This window comes from Leishmania donovani, chromosome 11 (assembly GCF_000227135.1).
Source record: "Leishmania donovani BPK282A1 complete genome, chromosome 11".
Classification (NCBI taxonomy): Eukaryota; Euglenozoa; class Kinetoplastea; order Trypanosomatida; family Trypanosomatidae; genus Leishmania; species Leishmania donovani.
The window spans coordinates 111,681-131,462 of record NC_018238.1 but is presented as its reverse complement, the minus strand read 5'-3'; the positions used below and the strand labels follow the sequence as shown (position 1 = coordinate 131,462).

Here is a 19,782-nt window from a genome sequence, read left to right as displayed (position 1 = left end):
GTAGATGGACGTAGAGCGACACAGTGCCGTCCACACACACGCACACCCATCACCGCCACAAAGAGCAACAACCACATAAGAAGCCTCATATCACACAGAGACATGAACGACATAGCGGCAGAGTCCTGGAGCTCGTCCGCCTCACCACTGAAATCATCACCGGACTTCCACTATCCTGGCAGCTATCGTTCACGATGCCGGGGGTGGGGCGAGGTGGGGGAGGTGCGTGGGCCACACAGGCCACTGGGTTCCCCCAAACAAGGCAACACAAACACATAAGCACACAGGCAGTTAGCATAGGAAAGCACACATTACGAGATAGAAAAAGGACGCACCAGCGCGCACGCCGCACCCACCCACCCACCCACCTACACATACACACACACACCTACACAATGAGGGGTGAGGGGGAGGGAGGGCAAAAGAAGAAAATGAGACCAACAACAGAAAGAAGCGCGCACAGGCGACTTGTCCATGCAAAAAAAAAAGGTGGTGGAGGGAGAACGAACGTTAACGACACGGAGAAGTGGCAGCGCTGCCCATCCGTTATTGTTAAACACACAAATTTCCCCTGCGTGTATGCGTGCATGTGTGTGTGTGCAGGGTTTCCCGCAGCTGAGGCGGGGGCGAGAGAGAGAGACGCAAGACAGACACGTTCCTGCGAACAACGAAAATAAATGATACAAAGAAGTTTGTGCGCGGAAGGGTGGTGGTGATCGAGGACGGGAGAAAGAGGGAGCAGCAGCACCGTACACACAGATATGCCCGCTGTGCTGCACTACCTGCTTCCTCTCTGGTTTCTCACGTAGTGATACTGCGTCGCTCGCTGCGACTCGAACCGCCGCACCAGCATACGCCCACGCAAAGAGTTACGGAAGCACAACAATAGGCAGCAGCACGCGTGACGTAAAGAGAAGAACACGCACTCTGCTGAGAGCGTGCGCATCACCGTTAAGCTTTCCCAATAAACCTCGTCACTCATCCTGCAGTGATGATCGCCTGGGCACGCGCACGAACGCAGACGGAGAGACGCCCTCTGTCGCTCTCTCACTCAGTCAGGTTGTAGTCATCATCGTCATCGTCCGGCTGCGGGTCGGCGGCGGCCTCGTAGTCCAGCATCGCCTGCAGCGTTGCCAGCCGCGCCAGCTCTTCCTCGGTCGGCTCTTGGTGCGGAAGTATAGAGTGCATCTCGCAGTCTTGCGACCTCCGACCAGAGTGCGCCTCGCCGCTAAGGTCAAGGTCACGCATGCTGTCGCTCAGCGAGACGGACTTGCACGTCATGGAAGAAAGCTCGTGGCTGTTCGCGCGCGGTCGCCCAGCCCCGTTCGGCGTTGTCACCGGTGAAGGCGTCCGCAACTTCTGTCGTGGGGTAGGACGGCTGGAGATATGGATGGGACCGTTGGCCGCGGGATGCGGTGCAACGGTGCAAGACAGCGACGCCACCTCATCGTCCGGCTTGTCCGTCTCCATTGGCTTCATCTGCAGGGCCTCGCTGGCCGGCATCGCAGTTGCGTTCGAGGCCGGCGTGCCATCGTTTGCCGAGGGGCTCGCCGGGATAGCGTTGATTGTCATGGCTATAATTGTGGGTGAGCTCCCGGTGACGAGGCGATGCACCTCAGCAACGCGCGGCTTCGCCCTGTTCGCTGCCGTGCCATCTGCCGCTGTTGCCTTGACGCTCGCCTTCTGCGGTGAGGACGACGTCTTTTCGGCGAACGAGTTCTTTCTAACGTGGGTGGGCGAGAGCTGCGGCGTGTGCACGCGCAGCGGATGAGGCGACTTAGCGGCCGCCGGCGTGGAGGTCGCCGTCCCGCCGCTCTCTGACGGTGTGGTGCTGCTGCGGGTGGTGGACGTGTGTGACAGCGCCGCCGCACCGCTGCGAGCGTCCGATGAGCGACGACGGTGACGCAGTATGTCTTTCTCCATTAGCTTGAAGATAGTGGCGGGGGCAGGCTGGCCCTCGCGACCGGTCAAGGGAGTTGGCGCGACATAAGGGGCGGCGGGCGCCGACGCGTTGTTCGCGGCAACAGAGGGACTTGTGACGGTTTGGCCGGAGGTGGCGAGGAGTGCGGCAGGGATTGTGCCTATGGGCGTTGTTGTGTCAGCGGCACCAGAGTCCTGCGCGGCAGAGGTGGTGTTTGGCGTCATCAATGTGGCCGGCGTGCGAGGCGGCAGGACCGTGCTGGGGCTACCGTTAGAGCTGCCGTTACGCGAGGTTGTCAGCAGTGGACCCAGCAACGGTGGTCGAACCCGGGAGGGCAGCGCGGAACTCGTGCGGACGCCCGGCGACGGCGGCGGCGACGACATCGGCATCGGCACCGGCACCGGCGCGGCGACGGTGCTGTTGTAGTAGAGGCGGCTATTAGCGGACTCCAGTGTGGCCAGGCTCTGGATCGTGTCATACACGAGCTGCACATCTGAGTTGGGAGACGGATAGATGCGCTTGAAATTCTTCAGCTTGGTGTCCTCAAAGTCGCGGCGGGCATGCACGTAGGGCGGTATCTCCTCCTCTGCGTTCGCGCGGCCCGTTGCCGCGGGGCTGTGGTCGGGTGAGTCCGAGTTGTCGGCGCCAGCGCCGCGCGAGGTATTCTTCTTGAGCTGGCTCCCGTAGAGCGGGTGGTTGCTTGCCCACGGTGGCATATTGCGCTTCGCGAACTCGTCGCGCTCCCGCTGCCGGTCCCTCTCGTAATCGGTGGCCTTACAGTCGATGATGCTCCATACCTCCGAGATCAGCTTGCTCTTGATTTCGTAATCCAGCGGTGTCTCGGTGGCGAAGGACGGGGTGTGATTGACCTCCATGAGCCACGGCTTCATCTTATTGTCGATCAGGATGTCGAAGCCGAGTACCTCGAAGCAGCAGTAGCCCTCGTTGAAGCCGGTGGGAAAGCACGAGTCGTACACCTTGGCAATGATCGGCTGCGCCGCGAGGATTGTCTTGACGACGATAAAGCCGACCTCGTTCCAGAAGACGTCCGGCGAGTGGCCGCCCTCGGCGAGCCAGCGGTTGAGGAAGCCGAAGTTGCGCTTGTTGCCGACGTCCATGTGCTCGACATTCGTGTTGAAGACGAATTCCGAGCTCTTCTTGTTCACGGCGTAGTTTGTGAGGTGCTTGCAGGCTTGCTTCACGTTCTCCTCGTTCGGGGTCTCATACGGCTCTGTGCAGATGCGCACGAGACCGTCGTTGAAGAGAAAGATGGACGGATGACGAATCGAGGTGAGCAGCACGTACACACGGAGATCGAACTTCTTGCCTTCCAGCAGCAGGGGGCGGTGCACGTACTCCTGCACAATGTAGTTGTCGAGGATGTGCTCGTCCAGCGCCGTCAGCGGATCGCGCGCCACGACGATGCCGCGGCCCTGGCAGCCAGAGTTCGGCTTCAAGATGAAGTACTTGAGGATGCGACGCTGACGGACGGCTGTCATGTACTGCGTGAACTGCATCCGCTCGCTCCGCATCGACCACGTGCGCGGGTAGTAGGCGAAGTGCGAGGGCAGCTTGCGGCGCATCTTCCCCAGCGTCGTGCTCAGGTGCCCCTTGCGGCAGAGCAGATACATGGATGGGAAGTGGTTGGTGCGTTGCCAGTTTCTCAGCCGCACGAGCCTCATGAGGGACAGCACTGTATCGCTCCAGCAGAGGTTGAACTTGTACTCGTTCAGCTCGTCTTCCGTTGTCTCCATCTCGAAGCCCATCTCTTCCGCAATCTTACGGATGAGAGGGTACTTTGTGAGGCACACGTTCAGCACCTTGCGCGGCTGGCGGGAGCGGCGGGCGAGTGCGTTGGACGGGCGTGACGAGTGGAGCGCCACCTTGTACGCGTCTGACGGACGCGTTAGGTCAGTCATGCGGGCCACGTGCATGATGGAAGAGGGGCGGGAGATAACGATGTGCTTGTCGCGGTGTATCTCGGCGGTCATGATCGCTTCCTTCTGCAGCACGTCAGAGGCGGCCGACGCCTTCGCGTTTTCCGCCGTGTCGGCGGTTTTGAAAGCTGGGATCAGCACCGAGGGTGTGGCGACCTCGACCACTTCGCGTGAAACGCCGTTGCCTCCGTCGCCCCTCACCTTTGACTGCTCGGCGGGGGCGACGTCAGGGCGTTGCGACTGTGGACTACCCACGCTGATGGTGATGGACGAATGGGAGGGAGAAGATGCCAAGTGCTCGAAGCTCGCGTCCGTCGCAGACGCAGACGCGGACGCGGAGACAGGCACTGGTTCAAGCGCAGCGCTCTTGGATGCGGCGGATGCTGCTTCAACACCAACCACGCTGTGGCGCTGATGAGGCTGGTTGGAGGCGCTTTCTGCCGTAGCGGGGGCCCGCGGAGAGGTGTGGATGGCCTGGATGTGCTTTGGGATCGAGTGCATATACCACGCCGCGTGCCCAGCGACGGTGGAGGCACCGTTGGCAGCAGGCGGGTGGGCTGGCGACGTCCGCTGCATGCGCTGCCGTTGAGGCGCGGTCATGGTGGTCTCTGCAGCACCGTCCGCAGATGTCGAGGGGTCAAGAAAGCGGGTGCGGCGCTGGCGCGGAGGACAGCTGCTCTTCATAGCGCTGCCGTTGCCCGTTAGATCTCCTGCGGCACCCACGAGCACCCGGCGCGACAGCTTTGGCTTTTCCACCGGAGCTGCCGTCCAGCGCACGCGCGACTCCAGCTGCGCCGACAGAGTTCGGGTAGCGGGTGAGGGGGCAGAGAAGTGCTTATGGGCGGCCTGCAATTCAGTGGCCACGCGTCGCGAAGCCGGGGACGATCGACCCTGCGGTTTCCACGGCGAAGCGCCTTTGGATGCCGCAGCGGCGCCATTGCTGACGTTCTTTCCGCTTGAAGTCGCAGCGGCCGCGCCTGCAGACGACCTCCCGTTGCTGTGGCCGTTTGTCTTTGCGGCTGAGGCCGGGTAGACGTCGGAATGGTGCGGGGCACCGGACTCGACTTGATATGGGATGTGAATCCGAACCGTAGCAGGTGCTGGTGGTGGAGCTGCCTCCGTAGCAGGTGCGTCTTCCGTCGCCGTCGCCACTGCTGCGGACCCGAGGTCGGGGTCGAGGTCGAGTGCCGCGAGTGCACTCCCTGGTGCCACGGATTCTGCAACAGACGTCATGATTGGCAGCGGTGAGGAGCTGTTGAAAGTGAAGGAGGGGGGGGGTAAGAGAGAGGGAGAGAGTCTACTCAGTCCAAAGAGCGTCGAGAAAATCGGAAGGAGGAGGTGGAGTGGGTGGGTGGGATCGGAGGAAGAAGTGACGCACTACGAGTAAAAACAACAAACAAAAAAATGAAGGACAGGAAGCAAGCAAGAGAAGGGAGGGGGAGGGGGATGAAGAGGTGTGTGTGTGTGTGTGTGTGTGTACCACAATGATGACAACAAGAGCAACAACAACGCGTTGCACTTCCGTGTGCGCATACAAAAATGATTTTTTTTGTTTCCTTTTAAAGAAAACGCGCGCGCGCACACAAAAACCGAGAAAGAGAGATAGAGATGTCAGAGGAGGAGGAGGAGGAGGAGGAGGGAGGAGGCAGCAGGTGAGCGGTATACGTACTGGCGGAGCCTGCAGGCGGGTGCGCGGCGAACAGAACACAGACAGACGTATTGTTTTCTGAGGAGGAGCACGCTTGATGGGACGCTCGAGGCGAGCCTCTCAGAAACAATCAAGACAAGCAAAAAAAAAAACAAAATGTGACGCGCGCGGTTCTTCTTTCTGCCCGTGCGTTGTGTGTGTGTGGGCGTGCGTGTGTGCGTGCCCCTCTCCGCCTTCTGTCGCTGCCCTGCTGGCCTCTTTGTTTTCGGGGGAAGGGGTGATGGGGGATGGTGGCGCTCTGCCAACGAAAGAGGAGAGAGACGCACGAGAGGGAGCGAGCGAGCGCGGCGGTAGTGCCTGGATGTTTGCCTTTGCCCGTGTGCACGTCTGCCTACGCGAAGACGACTCCACAACCACGACAACCAGGAGCGGACGTGCCGCGTACACGTGTGCTCCTCTGCTGCTTTCGTTTCTTCCTTATATCCGATTCGGCAGACGTTGGAGGGTTTCTCTCTCTGTGTGTCTGCGCGTGTGTGGCCCACGAGGGTCGGGGGAGGGGAAGGAAGAGGAGGGAGAGAGATATGAGAGGGAGGAGGGCAGCGGCGGCGGCGGCTGGAGTTGTCGTGACGGTGCGTTCGAGTCTAAGATCTAATCCGTCGAAAAGAGGGACGTGAAACGAAGAAGGGAGAGCTGTATATATATGTGTGTGTGTGTGGAAGAAGAAAAGAGGGAGAGTCCGACGGAGAGCGGGATAGCGCGTGCGAGTCGGGAAGCAACAGCAGCAGCAGCAGCAGCTAAACACGCGAACAGGAGCGTTGAGGAAGGCGAACAGTAGACACCACCGCCACAACCAAAAAAAAAAGATACGCTAAACACAGGAAGACACTCGCAAGACAAGAGGAGAGAGCGTGCGTACAAAGGTTGGAGGCGGGAGAGAGGCGGGAGAAGGGGGAGAGAGGGAGACGAGAAAAAAAAGAAAGGCAGAGGGAGTGTTGTGCTGGCTTCCGTACGAGGGCCTACGTGCGTGCGCAGATGGGGCTGGGATAGACGACACTGTATGGTCTGCTTTGGATGCACTACAAAGAAGAGGAGAAAGAGGGAGGAGGGTGTGGGGAGAATGCGGCCGTCGTTGAAGCGCTGCGCCTCCGCCTACTTTACTTACTACTCTGCCACCCGCTCGCCCTCTTCTTGCTGGTGATACAGCGACACACAGCAGGAGAAGGTGAAGGGAACAGGGACGAGGCACTGACCGAGGGCTCGGGGGCTGGGAGCTGATGGTGCACACGTGTGTGTGTTTATGTCCAGGTTCGTGGGACGGAGAAAGAGAGTGATGGTACAGAGAGAGGGGGAGGGGCCTGCCTTGCGTGCGAGTATGTGTGCGCTTGGGTACACGGCTCCGTCGTGTGCGAGTGCCTTTGTGTACCGCGTGTGGAAGGCGGACCCACGCACGCACACGAAGAGGAGGAAAGCGAAAATGAATCGCCCACAACCAAGGCGAAGATTAGGGGTGCCTAGAAGACGACGTCACTGGCGAACACGCGCGGACGTCGGGGGATAAAGAGAGGGAGCCAGCGAGAGGGACGAGGGAGGGGAGCGTGTGATCAAGCAAGGAGCGTCTTCACAACAAACACAAAAAGTCGCCACAAGACAGAACGCGAGCACCAGCAACCACAACATATAAAGCAAAACCAAAAAGGCAGCGCCCACAAAGAACAAGTTAAGCGTTTCTTCCCTTATACGTGTGCGCGTGCGCGCGCGCGTGTGTGTGTGTGCGTGTGCGTGTGACGGCGGCGTCACGGCGACGGCGTTAGCCGATCAACACGCCGCGGAAGGGAGGCGAAGAGCGCGCGTGGGACAAACCACAACAAAATGGGGAATGACCAAGCAACACAAAACACAAAACGCAAAACAAGAAAAAACCGAAAAAAAAAACCATAAAAAATACAAAGCGAAAACGAGAGAGAGAGAGACGTCGCAACACTTCGCTGCTCGGCGTGGGTGAGTGGTGGTGGTGGGGGGGAGGGGCGAGTGTGGGAGAGGGAGAGAAGGTGGCATATGGAGGTGGTATAGCGTGGGCAGTAGTGCGGGGTGGGGGACAGCGTGTGCATTTGGAGGAGAAAGAAAAAAGGCGCCCCTACCCCACCGTGTGGAACAACCTCCACGCGCGAGGGATGCGCATGCGGCTGTATATGGGTCGAGGCGGCCATGAGCTGTGCTTCATGGCGGGCTGGATCAGAAAGAAACCATGCATGCCTGGTGCACACTCGCACACGCTCTCCATCTCTAGGCAGCTCTGAGGCACACCTCGAGGGGGCTCGTGCTGCACAGACAGACACCTGACACGCGCCACCCCTCCTGCATCCCGGCCGCAGGATGGATACGGAGAGCGGGTAGAGAACAAAGCCACATCGCCTTTTAAAAAAATTCTTCTTTCGTTCTGTACGAATAACGTAACCGAATGCCACGTGCTGAACAGCAGCGACACACACACACACACACACACATGCGAAGAGGTGGTGTGGTCATCCATGCAGAGACTGCCACGTGACACTCAGTGTCTTCGAATGTACATAGGGCTAACTACATGAAGCCCCCTTTTTCGCCCGCAACGCCATCAGCACCGGGATGACGGAGGGCACCTCCGTGCGTGGTATCTCGCGGTCCAGCACATCCACACTCTGTGTGGGAGGCAGCCAGGCAGCCCCCCTATCTCTGCCAAATGGCGAACCACCTTTGGTGGTGACACGGTCAGGTGCCTACGACGTAGGGGAGGTCAGAGCAACGCACGGTGACTGATGTCGGCGGTCATGTCCTGGATAGTGTTGCGCTGGAGAGACTCGCAACAGCGAACATGCATGTGCCATCCATATGATGGGCAGAGCGTCTCAACGTGACTGCAACGTACCCCACCCGGCACGTTGAGAGGAGCGGCTGTGAGGCGAGGGGTGGGTGGGTAGAGTTCGAGGCAGAGACCGTACTTGGATGACCGAGTCGGCATATTGCTGTAATGCGTGTCTCGGGCTGCTTCGCACGGCGCGATGTGGTGGGGGCGTGTGATCGGCTGTGTAGTGGTGGAGTGTGTGTGGAGGGGGGGGTTTGAACTCACGCGCCCTACGGCGGCGAAACGAACACGTTGGAGCGACGAAAGAAAATACAGGCGACAACACCTGACGTGCCAGACGCACGTACGCGGCAAACAATAGTCCCACACCAACGACCGCCAGCGAAGCATCCCTGTGTCTCAGAACGGGAGCACAATGCAGTGCGGGTTGCTGGTGGCTAGCAGCGCCAGCTGCAGGGACTCGGGTACCAGGGACTTCGGCATGACCAGCACCTCCGGCTTCAGCGACCCGACCTGCTTTATAATCTGCGGGAGTGCCACTTCCGGCTCTGAATCGAGGCTGAGGAGCGGGCTCTTTTTGGAGGCCTTGAGCATACAGACCGTCACCGGAGAGGCTGCTCCTCGCGGCGCGGGTGCCATTGTAGCGCTGCCCTCAACACACATCGCCGCAGCACCATCTTCCGGCTGCTGCCGCTGCTCTATCCTATCGGCTTCACCGACAGCGGCAGGGTTGATGCTGCTCACCGGCAACAACGGAGGCGCAGCTGCATTGGCAGGGGGGATCGATTTGCATTCCACGAAGGGGAGCGACTCAAGATACCGCTTGTAGGCTTCAAGAGGGCTGATCCGCGTCGAGCCATCTTCCCCACCGGAAGCGCCGGGGCCAGCAGCGACGTGGCCGCTGTTCTCGCTGCGATCTGGTTCCGTTATGCTGTCGCCATCCTGCGAGCTCGACGTGGCGATCACGGCAAACGTGATCGGTTCTACCTGCGGAGCAGAGTGGAGGCGCATGCAGCGAGTCTGCAGGTACTGTACCGTCGCCGCTACCGTTTCCTGGACGTGCATGGGCACCTGTGGAGGTGCCACTGACGGCGTCTCGATCGAGGCAGTCGTTTGCGGGGCCACCTCCTCGTTGGCGCTCCTCGTCTCGGCTGCCGCGGCTGACTCCCATCGTGCGTCTGAGGGCACAGTCACTACGATCGTGAAGCGACGCGGGGTCGCTGCGGCTGTCGTCGTCGAAGTCGACAACGCGGGGCGCCACTTAACACCGTCCTTTTTCACGTAGTACAGAGGGTAGAGGCTGCGCAGCTCGAGAAGGACCCCCTGCGCCACCGCCCCGACGGTGCACACCTTCCCATCTTGCCGCTGACCGACTCCGAGAAGGACGGCTGTGACATGGTGGTGCGCCGCGCGCGCGGTGGCGAACTTCACCACCGCCATGGCTCTCTTCTCGTTTTCTGGGATGCTGACGGGGGCTTCTTGTCTCTCTGGCGCTGTGCCGCCGCCGGTGTTGTTGCTGTTTCCAGCAGAGATCTCCGCTGCCGTGTCGATTTGCCTCTGCGATGGGCGACGATCGGAGCGACGGTGAGCCGCAACAGCACCGCCAGGCAAACAAGAGGCGTGCTTCTGCCCTTGCCCAGACCTGCCGTGCGCTGCCTGCAAAGCCGCGGCACCGCCTGTTGGCGCAGCGCCAGCTTCGGGGAGTACGCTGTGGTCGGTGTTGTCACGGGCGAAGACAGTCGAGGCACAAGCCGTCTCCACTGTGTAGTGCAGTTTGTTCTTCAAGTACTTGTTTGAATGAATGTATCGCAGCGTCGTGGTGAGCACGTCGGCACACGGCATGGAGCTACCGCCGTGCTCGCCGGCACCAGCGGAGGTGTGAGCAGCTGCTGCGGCAGCGCTGCTAACCGATCGGCGAGGCGCATACATGCCCTCGGCACCAACGCTGGGGTGAAGGATGCTCGTTCGCGTCACTGGGGCATCCCAGACGTGGAGGAGTAGGAGCGAGCCTTCCTGCGATGGCATCGACGATGAGGGGGTGGCGTTGCCGGCGCACGCCACCTCGATCGATCGCAGAGACCCCTCCGAGCCGTCGCACAGTACGAGCGTCGTCATGACGACGGTGAGTGTAGCGGCAAGAAAGGAATACCAGTGCAGAGGAAGCAGTCCGCGGCACACACCACCGCACAGCCGCACCGTGCAGGGATGCTAGAGTGGGTTAGGAGGCGGTGGTGGTCGATAACAATGCAGTGCTGCGGTGCGTGTTGGTGTCTGTGCAGTCGCCTTCACCATCGCAGGGTGAGCGAATCTCCTCCGAACCTTTTCCTTCGCAGCAGAAGCAGCAGCAGCAGCAAACCCGCAAGCGCCGTCGCACGCATGCGCTGAGGGTGCGCATCGACGGACGCGGAGCAGAGGACATGTTTCGTGAAGCCCGAGAGAAAGAGGGAAGAGAGGGGAGGGGAGAGGAGAGGAGAGGAAAGAGATGCGGCATCACGCGGGCACGGCGACGACAGAAGGGGCAAAAGGGCGACCAGTGAGACACATAAACAATATACTCACTCAGCTCCGACTGTACGCACCGGTGTGCAGGGAGCATCACCCCAGGCCGGCGTCGTGGCCCGCGGTGGGAAGGGCTGAGAGGGTGGTGGTGGTGGTGGCGAAGAATACGTAAGGGCGCTTCTCCACGCTGCAACTACTTAGCCTTTACGGACGCTTTCATCGCCCTTCACTTTATTCCTCACTTCTTCGCAGACTCTCATGACGGCGGCTGAGGGAGGGCGGGGCGGGGGGGGGGACGCACCTGCTCAGAGTGTGGTATCGCAGGGCCCAGCCCCCCTTATCCCTGCCCCATGCCAAACCACGCCTGGTGGTGACCGGGCCAAAGTGCCGACAACGTAGCAAGGTCAGAGCGAGGCATATCGCTGCTGATGTCCGCGGGCCAGGCTCCGGATGGCGCTGCGTCGGAGCGGCCTGCTACAGTGCACAACGCTTGTGCCATCCCAACGATGGGTAGAGCTCGAGGCAGAGGGGGGGGAGGGCGTGCTCAGCCGGGTCGGCGCATTGCTTTCATGCGTGTCTGCGGCGGCGTCGCACCACGCGGATGGTGGTGGGGATGGCCTGTGACTTGTCTGGGGTCAAGCGACGCTTGGCTCATGCTCTATGGACGAATGGACATGCTGTACCTCATAAAGCCTTATCACGGATTGTACGGTGGCTTCTTCACGGCTCGAACGCTGCAGCCGCTTACTCCTCCGTAGACGTCGCCCCGCGTAGGACGCTGAGGTGTGGTGGTACGTGCTGAGCCAGGCAACCCCCAACAATGCTCAGCCTTACGGAAGCGAGGGGAGGAGAGGACGGCGGAGGCCAGGCAGGACGCACGCAGGTCAGAGACGAAAGGCTGCAGGCAGCAATGGCCGCACCCGTCTACGTCTCTCCACGCGCGCGCAGAGACCTGAGTTCTAAAAGTCCACCTCGCGCGGCACCGGATCGATGAGTACCCACCCCGTCTTATCGTGCGGCTTGACCCCCGCTGCCGCCTCTCTCTCCTTGTAGATCTCGCGCATAATCTCGTACAGGGCCTTGGTGTCGAGGGAGCAGTACTCCAGCAATTGAATGCGCAGGGTTTGCCACATGCGGTCTCGCTCCTCCTTGGTCATGGTGGTGCGCACGCTCTCGGACCAGTTCGGCGTTTGCTGAGTACCGCCAGAGAGGCTCAGCTTCGCCCGCTCGAGGTCCTGCACGGTGCCGCCGCCTTCCATGTGATGCCAGAGCCGGTACACGCCCATCGCGTTCTCGCCTTTCTGCTCGTCCTGGCCCTCTCCGGCGCTGCCCTTGGCCACGGAGGCATCAGACACAGGCGCCGCATTTCCTCTGCCACCCACACCAAGCAAGCCATCATTTGCCGTCACCATCACCGTCGCTTCTGAGCCAAAGACGCCGTACTGGAAGTCGGGGCAGAGCGCCGGCAGAACCTTCTTGAGCGAGTTCGACCCATGCGCGTTGGGGTGCAGGTATCCCTTCTTGATGAGGTCGAGTGTGTCGAGGAACCAGAAGCTCTTGATCTCGTCCTTGTACTTCTCCTCCAACTGACCCAGCTTCTCCAGGCACGCCTTCTCGAAGGAGGCGAAGTGCGCAATGAAGCAGCCGTCGTAGGGATGCAGCGGCTGCTCCAGCGGGTTGGATTTGGTAATTTTTGGCGGCTTCGGCATCTTGCCCCGTCGTCGGCGGCGTCCGCTCGCCTCCGCCGCCGCTGCCTCCTCCGCGGCGCGCGCGGAAGCAATGCGCTCCAGCTCACCAGATGCCTCCATCGCCTTTCGCTTCTTCTCCCGCTCCAGCCGCACGATCCGGATGAGCTCAGCGATGCAGGCTGGGCGGGGGTCTGTGTTTGGCGAGTAGCCCTTGCCAAAGTGCAGGTAGTTGTAGTGCGTTGGCTCCTCCGTCAGGACGTCGTGCTGGAACACGTCCAGAGAGAACTGGAACGGGATAGACTGGTACGCCACCTCCTTCGCAAAGGGCGGCAGGGCAAACTGCACGGCCTCAAAATCGATGACGAACAGCGGGTACTGAATGCGGTCGAAGAAGGCGTCGATTTCCTTCGGGTTCAACGCTACCTTGCCTTGTCGGAGGGCGTTCGCGTAGCGCACTTGCGGACTGGTCAGCCGCACCCCGCTTTCCCCTCGCTCGTACGCGGCGAGCACGTCGCGCACAGTGCGCTTGCCCTGCGCCCACCACGCCGCCTTGCGTGCGAGGGAGGTGGACGGGAGTGTGAAGAGGTGGTTGTCTCGTGCCACAATCGCGTTGTCCACCTTGCGAGGCAGACACATGCCCTCGGTAAAGAACGGACACGCGTCGCCGCCGCGCAGACAGTGAGTGCCAACGTACCGCGCGTAGCACGGAGAATCTATGTTGTCGCCGCCGCCCATGCCGACGTCACCAGCGTCCTCTTCCGCCTCCGCCTTTGATTCCTCATCCTCGCCGGCCGCCGGGGCTTTTCGCTTCCCTCGGCCGCCTGCTGCCGCGCCTTTCACTATTTGGGCCGCCGACTTCACACCCTTCTTGTGCTTGCCGTTGTCCACTGCGTCGGCGGCGCAGCTGGCGCGCACGAAGCCGTCGTCGCCCAGAAGGTTCGAGAAGGCAGTCAGGGGGCTGCTCGCTGGCCCCTCGGCGGAAGAAAATGCGGCCATCTGCTGTTGTTGGCGCTTCACGAGGGGGAGGGTGTGCTGGCGCAGCAGCTCCTCCATGAAGCGCTGCTCTGCCTCGAAGAGACGATGATGCACCTCATCCTTGTGGCGCTGGCTGCGTGTCGCGCGGGAGTTGTGAAAGTCGCCGAGTCCCAGAGCCGCCAGCTCAACCTCCGCGGCATGGCCGGCGAGGACTGGATGGGAAGCGATGGCGCTGGTAAAGTTGCGCAGGTCAAACGCCCCACCGGCGCCGCCGCCGCCACCGAGACCGTGATGCGAGAAGTAGTCCGCACCGCCGCCTCCAGCGCGAGCGGTGGCGTTGCTGTACTGCCGCCCGCGACCATCCTTGCTGTAGTGCTTGCTGTCCTCCGCTATCAGTTCCTCCAGGGAGACTCGCTGGATAAACTTGACAAGCCGAGGCGGGTCGCAGTCCATCAGCGTGGCCGGGCCGGGGAGGAACTGGCGAATGTGCAGCAGCCCGCTGCGCTTCAGGTCGATCGGCGCCGCCGCGCGTGCGGAGGACTCCAGTGAGCGGCCACCCAAGTTCTCGCACGTGATGCTGTCCAGGTCCACCTGCAAAAATTTCTTTCGAACTTCGATGGGCAAGTGCGGCTGCGTCAACCACAGCCGGAAGCACAGAGCCGTGAAGTGAAATCGCTGGACGAAGCTGCTGATGCGGCTCGGACTGCTGAGAGGGTCAATGACGGCCTGGGAATCGAGGAAGACCCACTGATTCTCCTTTGGGCGATACCGCACTACAGCCGGACGCGCGCGCAGCTCCATGACTGCCGAGTCAGCGGCAGCAGCGCTGGAGCCGCGGCCGTCAGCTCGCGTTTGATGCGCGCCGCCAGGGAACTCGACGGCGAAAGCCGGCCGGTGAATCGTCAGCGACGGCGCCTGCTCTGCGAGCGACTTGTACGGGCCTTGGAAGTATGTCGTGATGAGCTGCTCCGTGCGCTGCACCGCCTGGTAGAATTCGTTCTCCTTCACGAGCACAGCGCGGCTGCCGAACTGGAGCCGGTCCCACCGCCGCACCAGCTCGTTGAAGCCGACGCTGTCATCGAAGTGCATCATGTCGCCGAGAGAGGCCTTGGGGATGAGGTCGGAGCGATTCTGCAAGAGGAAAAGCTTCTTTGGGCAGACGAGCGATGCAGCGAAACTGCGGTACGTGATGATGGAGGGGGAGGCTGAGGCTGTCGCCGACCGTGGCTGCCGTGGCGGTAGTGACTTGAATGGCGCCTCGCTGGAAGCGCCGGATGAGCTGTCCGCCTCCTGTATGGTCTCGTCCAAATCTGCGAGAGGCTGCGTGGAGGCGAGAAAGTGCTCGACAAGGGCGGTGAAAGTGTCTCGCGGCGGCTCTTCTTTCACAGCTGCGGATGACGCCGCAGATGAGGTCGCAGGCGACGGCGGTGCAACGGTAATATGCGTGAGTTTCTGCTGCTGCAGCTCCCCTTGCTCGAGCGTCAGCTGGTCCATCTCCTCTTTCTGACGCCTTGCCTCTTCGAGAATCCTTCGATGCTTCTCGATGAGAGCGAGCGTCTTCGCTTTACTGCCGCGCGTTGCCGGGGCGTGCACCTTCGCCGCCGCTGCAGTTGCTGCGGCCGCTGAGGCAACCGCCGTCGTCACGCTCGAAATTTTCTTCTTGAACATGATCGCCGAGCGTGCGTGCGTGGGATTGCAGTAACAACCGCGCAACGGTGCAGCAGCGCTGTTCCCCGTACAGCCGAGCACCTGTACGGTGCCGAACTACAAAGAGCAAGAGAGAGGAAGAGAAAAGGAGCGCGCGCGCTGGTGTGTATGGCCGAAGGCAACTGGACGTCCACATGCGCAGGCGGAGGAGCTGCTTGTGCGAAGGATGAGGGGGTAGGGGTGGGGATGCAGATACGGTGATAGGTCACCGCTAGTTCAATGGCACGCGTTCTGCTTCCGTTCTTGTCCTGCTTTTTCTCAACTCGATCCGTATTCAGTCGATGATGGAGTTAGGGAGAGACACTAAAGATGCGCGGCGACGTGGTCTATGATTGTCAGAAGATGCGCATGCGCGCGTTGGTTTTTGTGATCAGTTTGTGGTGACTTTTCGCGTCCACCGCCGGATCACCTGTCATGTCTTCGTGCGCGTGTGCGTGCCACCGAGAGAGGGACGAAGACGCACACACACACGCACACATACAGAGGCAAGCTAGCGAGGAAGAGGACACGCGGTAACACCGGAAGAAAGGGGTCGATATCAACACACAAGCGATGCTGAGATGGTTCGCAGAGGTGACGCCCTGTTCGCTTCGTCTCGTGCGCGTGGTCTATGCGTGATGCGTCTGGATGGGATGCAACCGCCGCAGTGACGCCACGAGACGGCGAGGAGACAGAGAAAGAGAGCGGAGACGGAAGAATCGGAAATGGGAGCAGCAGCGACAACACCAGCAAGCGAAATGGCTTTCACAATCTACAGAGACAGGGGCAGTGGGGAGGCGGATGCACAAGACTTGCCTTCCTGCGCCTTATGCCTTCCGTTCCCTTCTCTGCTTTGTGTGTGTGTGTGCTTGATCCTGTCCGTGCGCACTGTTCATGGCAGAAAAACGTCTCACCAGGGCCGATATCGGCTTACGTGTATGTGCGTGGGCACCATCCTCGACGCAAATTCGAGAAAATCACACGACAGTGAAAAGGAGAGGCGGGGCAGATCGAAGCGCCGGCAGAGGCGCCATCCATTCACGCAGATATAGGTTACCATGGGATTCATGAGAAATACGGGCGGTGGGGTATGCTCAAGGTGCGTATGTGCCTGCGCTTGCGCGCAGGCACTTGGTTGAGGACTCCGACACGGCGTTGACAAAACCCACAAGCCCATCCACAGAGAGGGTGGGGGGGCGATCATCCGCGGAGAAACGAGCCCATACAGAGCAGCTCCAGCCTGTACGTCTCTGTGTGTTTTCGCGGACGGCCCTGTCGCGCAAGTGCCCGCGGTACAGGAGTGGAGTTGCCACTTTCGATGTTCGAGTGCGAGAATGGGCGAAGCCGAAGAGGAGCGCGACGCGCAACCTGACAGAAGCAAAGGGAAAAACGAGCCAGCGGACGGTACCGTCTGCCGCCTTCGCTTTCCTCACGCGCTGCTGCGCACCTCCACTTTCAACGGGGTGCGTGTGTGCAGCAGCGCTAGGTGGTCGACAGAGGGGGATGGGGGAGGAGGGCGCCCAGCAAGAGGGATGCCGGCACACGATCCACTCGTCAGTCAGCCACTGCCGCAACTACGGAGTGCTCGACGACCTCCTGCCATACTCCTGCCACTCCCCCCCTTCCCACCTCTTCCCTTGGTGCCTCGGTTCTAGCATCATCAGCCAAGGTGGGGCGGCGGGGGGGGGGAGGGAACGGCCGGCGAATTTGGTAGATGGGATGAGGTTGACTGGGAGGATGAAGCGACCGTGAGCGTCTGCAACCGTGAACAAAGGACGTGATAGTTGCATGGCCGCGCGCATGAAGCACAAGAACAAATACAGCGAATACACGCACCACCATGAACACCGATGGCACGCGCTACGCCACGACCCTGAAGCTGGCCAGCATGAAGAGCAGCATGAGTGCTGCCACTATGGTCAGAAATGCATTGCGACGGAGACGCCGAGGAACACCGGTGGTGCCGCCGCCCGAGAAGCAACAGGCGCACAGGCCGCACGTGCCTGGGAGGTGTAGACGCCGCCGCTGCGCCTCTAGCAGGCGCAGTGAGCCATGCAGGCTAGATGGAAGCAATGATGCCGCCGTGGAGATGAGCGGCGATGTGTCGGCGAGGCCGCGGTCGCTATCGTCGTCTTCCGCGTTGCTCCTGTCACCGCCTCCGGTGAATACGCCGCTGTCACCATTCTCACGACGACCGTGAGGACCACCGACGCCACTGCTACCACCAGCACGACCGCCACTCTTACTCTGCTGTAGGAGCAGGCTGGCCTGACTTGCCATGGAGCTGCGCATCTTGTTCAGTTTCGCCTCCGCAGCCGCCAGAAGGGCAGCCTTGCGGGCCAGCTGCGCCGCCTGCAAATCGAGATTCGCTTCCCTGGCGGCGAGTTGGTCATGCCACGCCTCAGGTGTGCGAACCGCTGCTGCTGGGGCAGTTGCAGCGGCAGATTCGTGCTCGCCATCAGCCTCGGCTGATTTCTGCGGGGAGGGACCCCCTTGCGACGTTGCTGCTACTGCCGCTGAGGGAGGCTGTGAGGCTGTGACGCTGGCGTAGTACTGCATCTTCCATTCCTCCGCCTCGTCCCGCGCAGCCTGGAGGGCCCGCTGCAAGTCCATCGTGATTCGCTTGCTGTCCTCCGAGAACATGAGCGAATGGAAAGCCTCCTCGCGCATCGTGGACTCTTCCTCCAACGTGGCGACTTGCTGCTGGGAGGTGCGAAGTTGCTCTTGCAGGCGCTTGTTGGCCAACTGCACCTCGTCAGCGGCCTGAATGCGCTCCGCTAGTTCCTGACTGAGGGCGGACACCTTCGCTGCATATCGCTGCTCCAGCGCCTGCCGCTCTGTTTGAGCGTGCGAGACACGCTCCATGTACCGACTGTTCTCCACCTGCACCTGCTTCAGCAGTGTGTGTGCTACCTTGAGCTCCTCCTCCCGCAGGTGCAGTTCTCGCAGCAGTTGCGTCTTCTCCGCCTCGTGCTCCTGCTTGGCGCGGCCCAGCAGGAACTGCGTGCGCTGCTCTTTGCTTTGCAGATCGGCCTTGATGCTTTCCATTTGCCTAGCGTGTGCCGCCGCCATAGCCGTCTTCTGCCGCTCAGCGTTGCTGCCATTGGCGTTGAAGGCGGCTGAGCCGGTTCCGGAGGCTCCAGCAGCAGCAGCAGCAGCAGCAGGTGACGCGCTTTCGGACCTCGTTCCGTCGTCTGCGTGGTCGCCTGCTTCCAGCACGCGCGTCTCCGCCGTGAAGCCACACTCTGGCTGAAGCAGCGTTGCGAGCTCATCGTACTGGGTGCCGAGTCTGTTCAGTCGCAGCTGCAGCACGCCACACTCGTGCTCCGCCTGTGCCCGCTCCGTTTCCTTCGCTGCCGTGAGCATCTGCAACTGCGTCTTCTCCTTCTCCCAATCCCCCTCTCTGCGTTTGTACTCCGTCTCCAGCTCCAGTTGGATCACCTCGCGCAGCTTCGTACGTGCCGCCTGCAGCTCCGCCTCGTGCGTGGCGGCCATCGTCTTCTTCTCCTCCCGCAACGCGGCGGCCTGCTTCTTCAGCGCCTCCAACTCGTCCCGCTGCATCGCGGTGCGCTCCTGGAATTCCTCTGTCAGCTGCACCCGCAGCCCGCTCAGCGCATTTGCCTTCTCCTCGCGGAGAAGGCGGAGCTCTTCGCGGAGCTTCTTATTCTTGCGGGCCGCGTCGTTGAGCTGGGTGGTCACCGCCTCCTTCCACTTGCCCATCTTGACTTCGAGCGCGCGGAGCTGCTCTTCCGGCGTGGGTGAGGCCGCAGCGGCGGGGGTGGTGCTCGGCTGCGGCGGCGACGACAGCGCCTCCCCGCTAGCTGAGAGAGACAAGGGCGGTTCCAGCAACGCCACATCTCTGGCTGGAGCCGATGGGCCTGTTTCCGCCATGGCAGAACAAACTTCTATGATGGCACATAAAGGGGAAGCTGAGCGTGTAGGCATGTGGCAGAGAAGGTGAGCGAGAAGTAGGGCGGCGGCTGAGGAGTAATGCATGGCGCGACGCAAGAGCGGGTGTGAGTGGGTGGGGCGCAGCGCCAAGATGTAGCCCCCTTCCACTGCCACTTGCTCAAGAGGTACACAACTGCAGACGCAAGCGGAGTAGGGTGCCTTGTCTACGTCATGAAAAATGCGCAGAGAGAGTGCGTGTGAGCTCGTGCCTCCAACCGTGCCGTCCGCCCGTAGAGGATGAGAGTCACAAGCCTCCATGGATGCGCAACGGCTTTCATGGTCGCCTCCACCGACACCAATCTTCAGCCTCGCTTCCGCGTCTTCCAGCGCGTGTGCGAGCGTGTACAGGGCTCTATGCCTCCTGTTGAGTGTGTCCATCGTCGTCGTGCGCGAGCGTTTGTGTGACGTGCGCGGGCGCCCATGCATAATAGCGCAGGACCGTCATTTCTGTGTGCACTCTTCGCTCCGGCCTGTGTGACGGCATCCTCGCCTTGACTTGCTTCTTTGCGTGCGTGTGAACGGAGCGGGCGAGAAAGCAACACGCTCCAGCAGGCGCGCGCGCGCAAGCCGAAAGCATAACTCCAGAGGAAGATGAACGTCTGCGCAGAGCACACACACACACACACACACAGACG

The 19,782-nt window shown here is 61.2% G+C and overlaps 4 protein-coding genes across 4 annotated transcripts; all 4 read right to left on the bottom strand.

Moving 5' to 3' along the window:
* Positions 1-1,047: 1,047 nt before the first annotated feature.
* Positions 1,048-4,359, bottom strand: LDBPK_110400 (tubulin-tyrsoine ligase-like protein; the record flags this gene model as incomplete). Its single annotated transcript, XM_003858969.1, has 1 exon — positions 1,048-4,359. The coding sequence occupies one exon, from the start codon at positions 4,357-4,359 to the stop codon at positions 1,048-1,050; it is 3,312 nt and encodes a 1,103-aa protein (XP_003859017.1).
* A 4,388-nt stretch (positions 4,360-8,747) lies between these two features.
* On the bottom strand, positions 8,748-10,277 carry LDBPK_110390 (hypothetical protein, conserved; the record flags this gene model as incomplete). The annotated part of the gene is made up of 1 exon (XM_003858968.1): positions 8,748-10,277. One exon carries the CDS (start codon positions 10,275-10,277, stop codon positions 8,748-8,750), a length of 1,530 nt encoding a protein of 509 aa, XP_003859016.1.
* A 1,529-nt stretch (positions 10,278-11,806) lies between these two features.
* On the bottom strand, positions 11,807-15,178 carry LDBPK_110380 (hypothetical protein, conserved; the record flags this gene model as incomplete). Its single annotated transcript, XM_003858967.1, has 1 exon — positions 11,807-15,178. One exon carries the CDS (start codon positions 15,176-15,178, stop codon positions 11,807-11,809), a length of 3,372 nt encoding a protein of 1,123 aa, XP_003859015.1.
* A 1,878-nt stretch (positions 15,179-17,056) lies between these two features.
* Positions 17,057-18,916, bottom strand: LDBPK_110370 (hypothetical protein, conserved; the record flags this gene model as incomplete). Its single annotated transcript, XM_003858966.1, has 1 exon — positions 17,057-18,916. The coding sequence occupies one exon, from the start codon at positions 18,914-18,916 to the stop codon at positions 17,057-17,059; it is 1,860 nt and encodes a 619-aa protein (XP_003859014.1).
* Between the last annotated feature and the right edge of the window lie 866 nt (positions 18,917-19,782).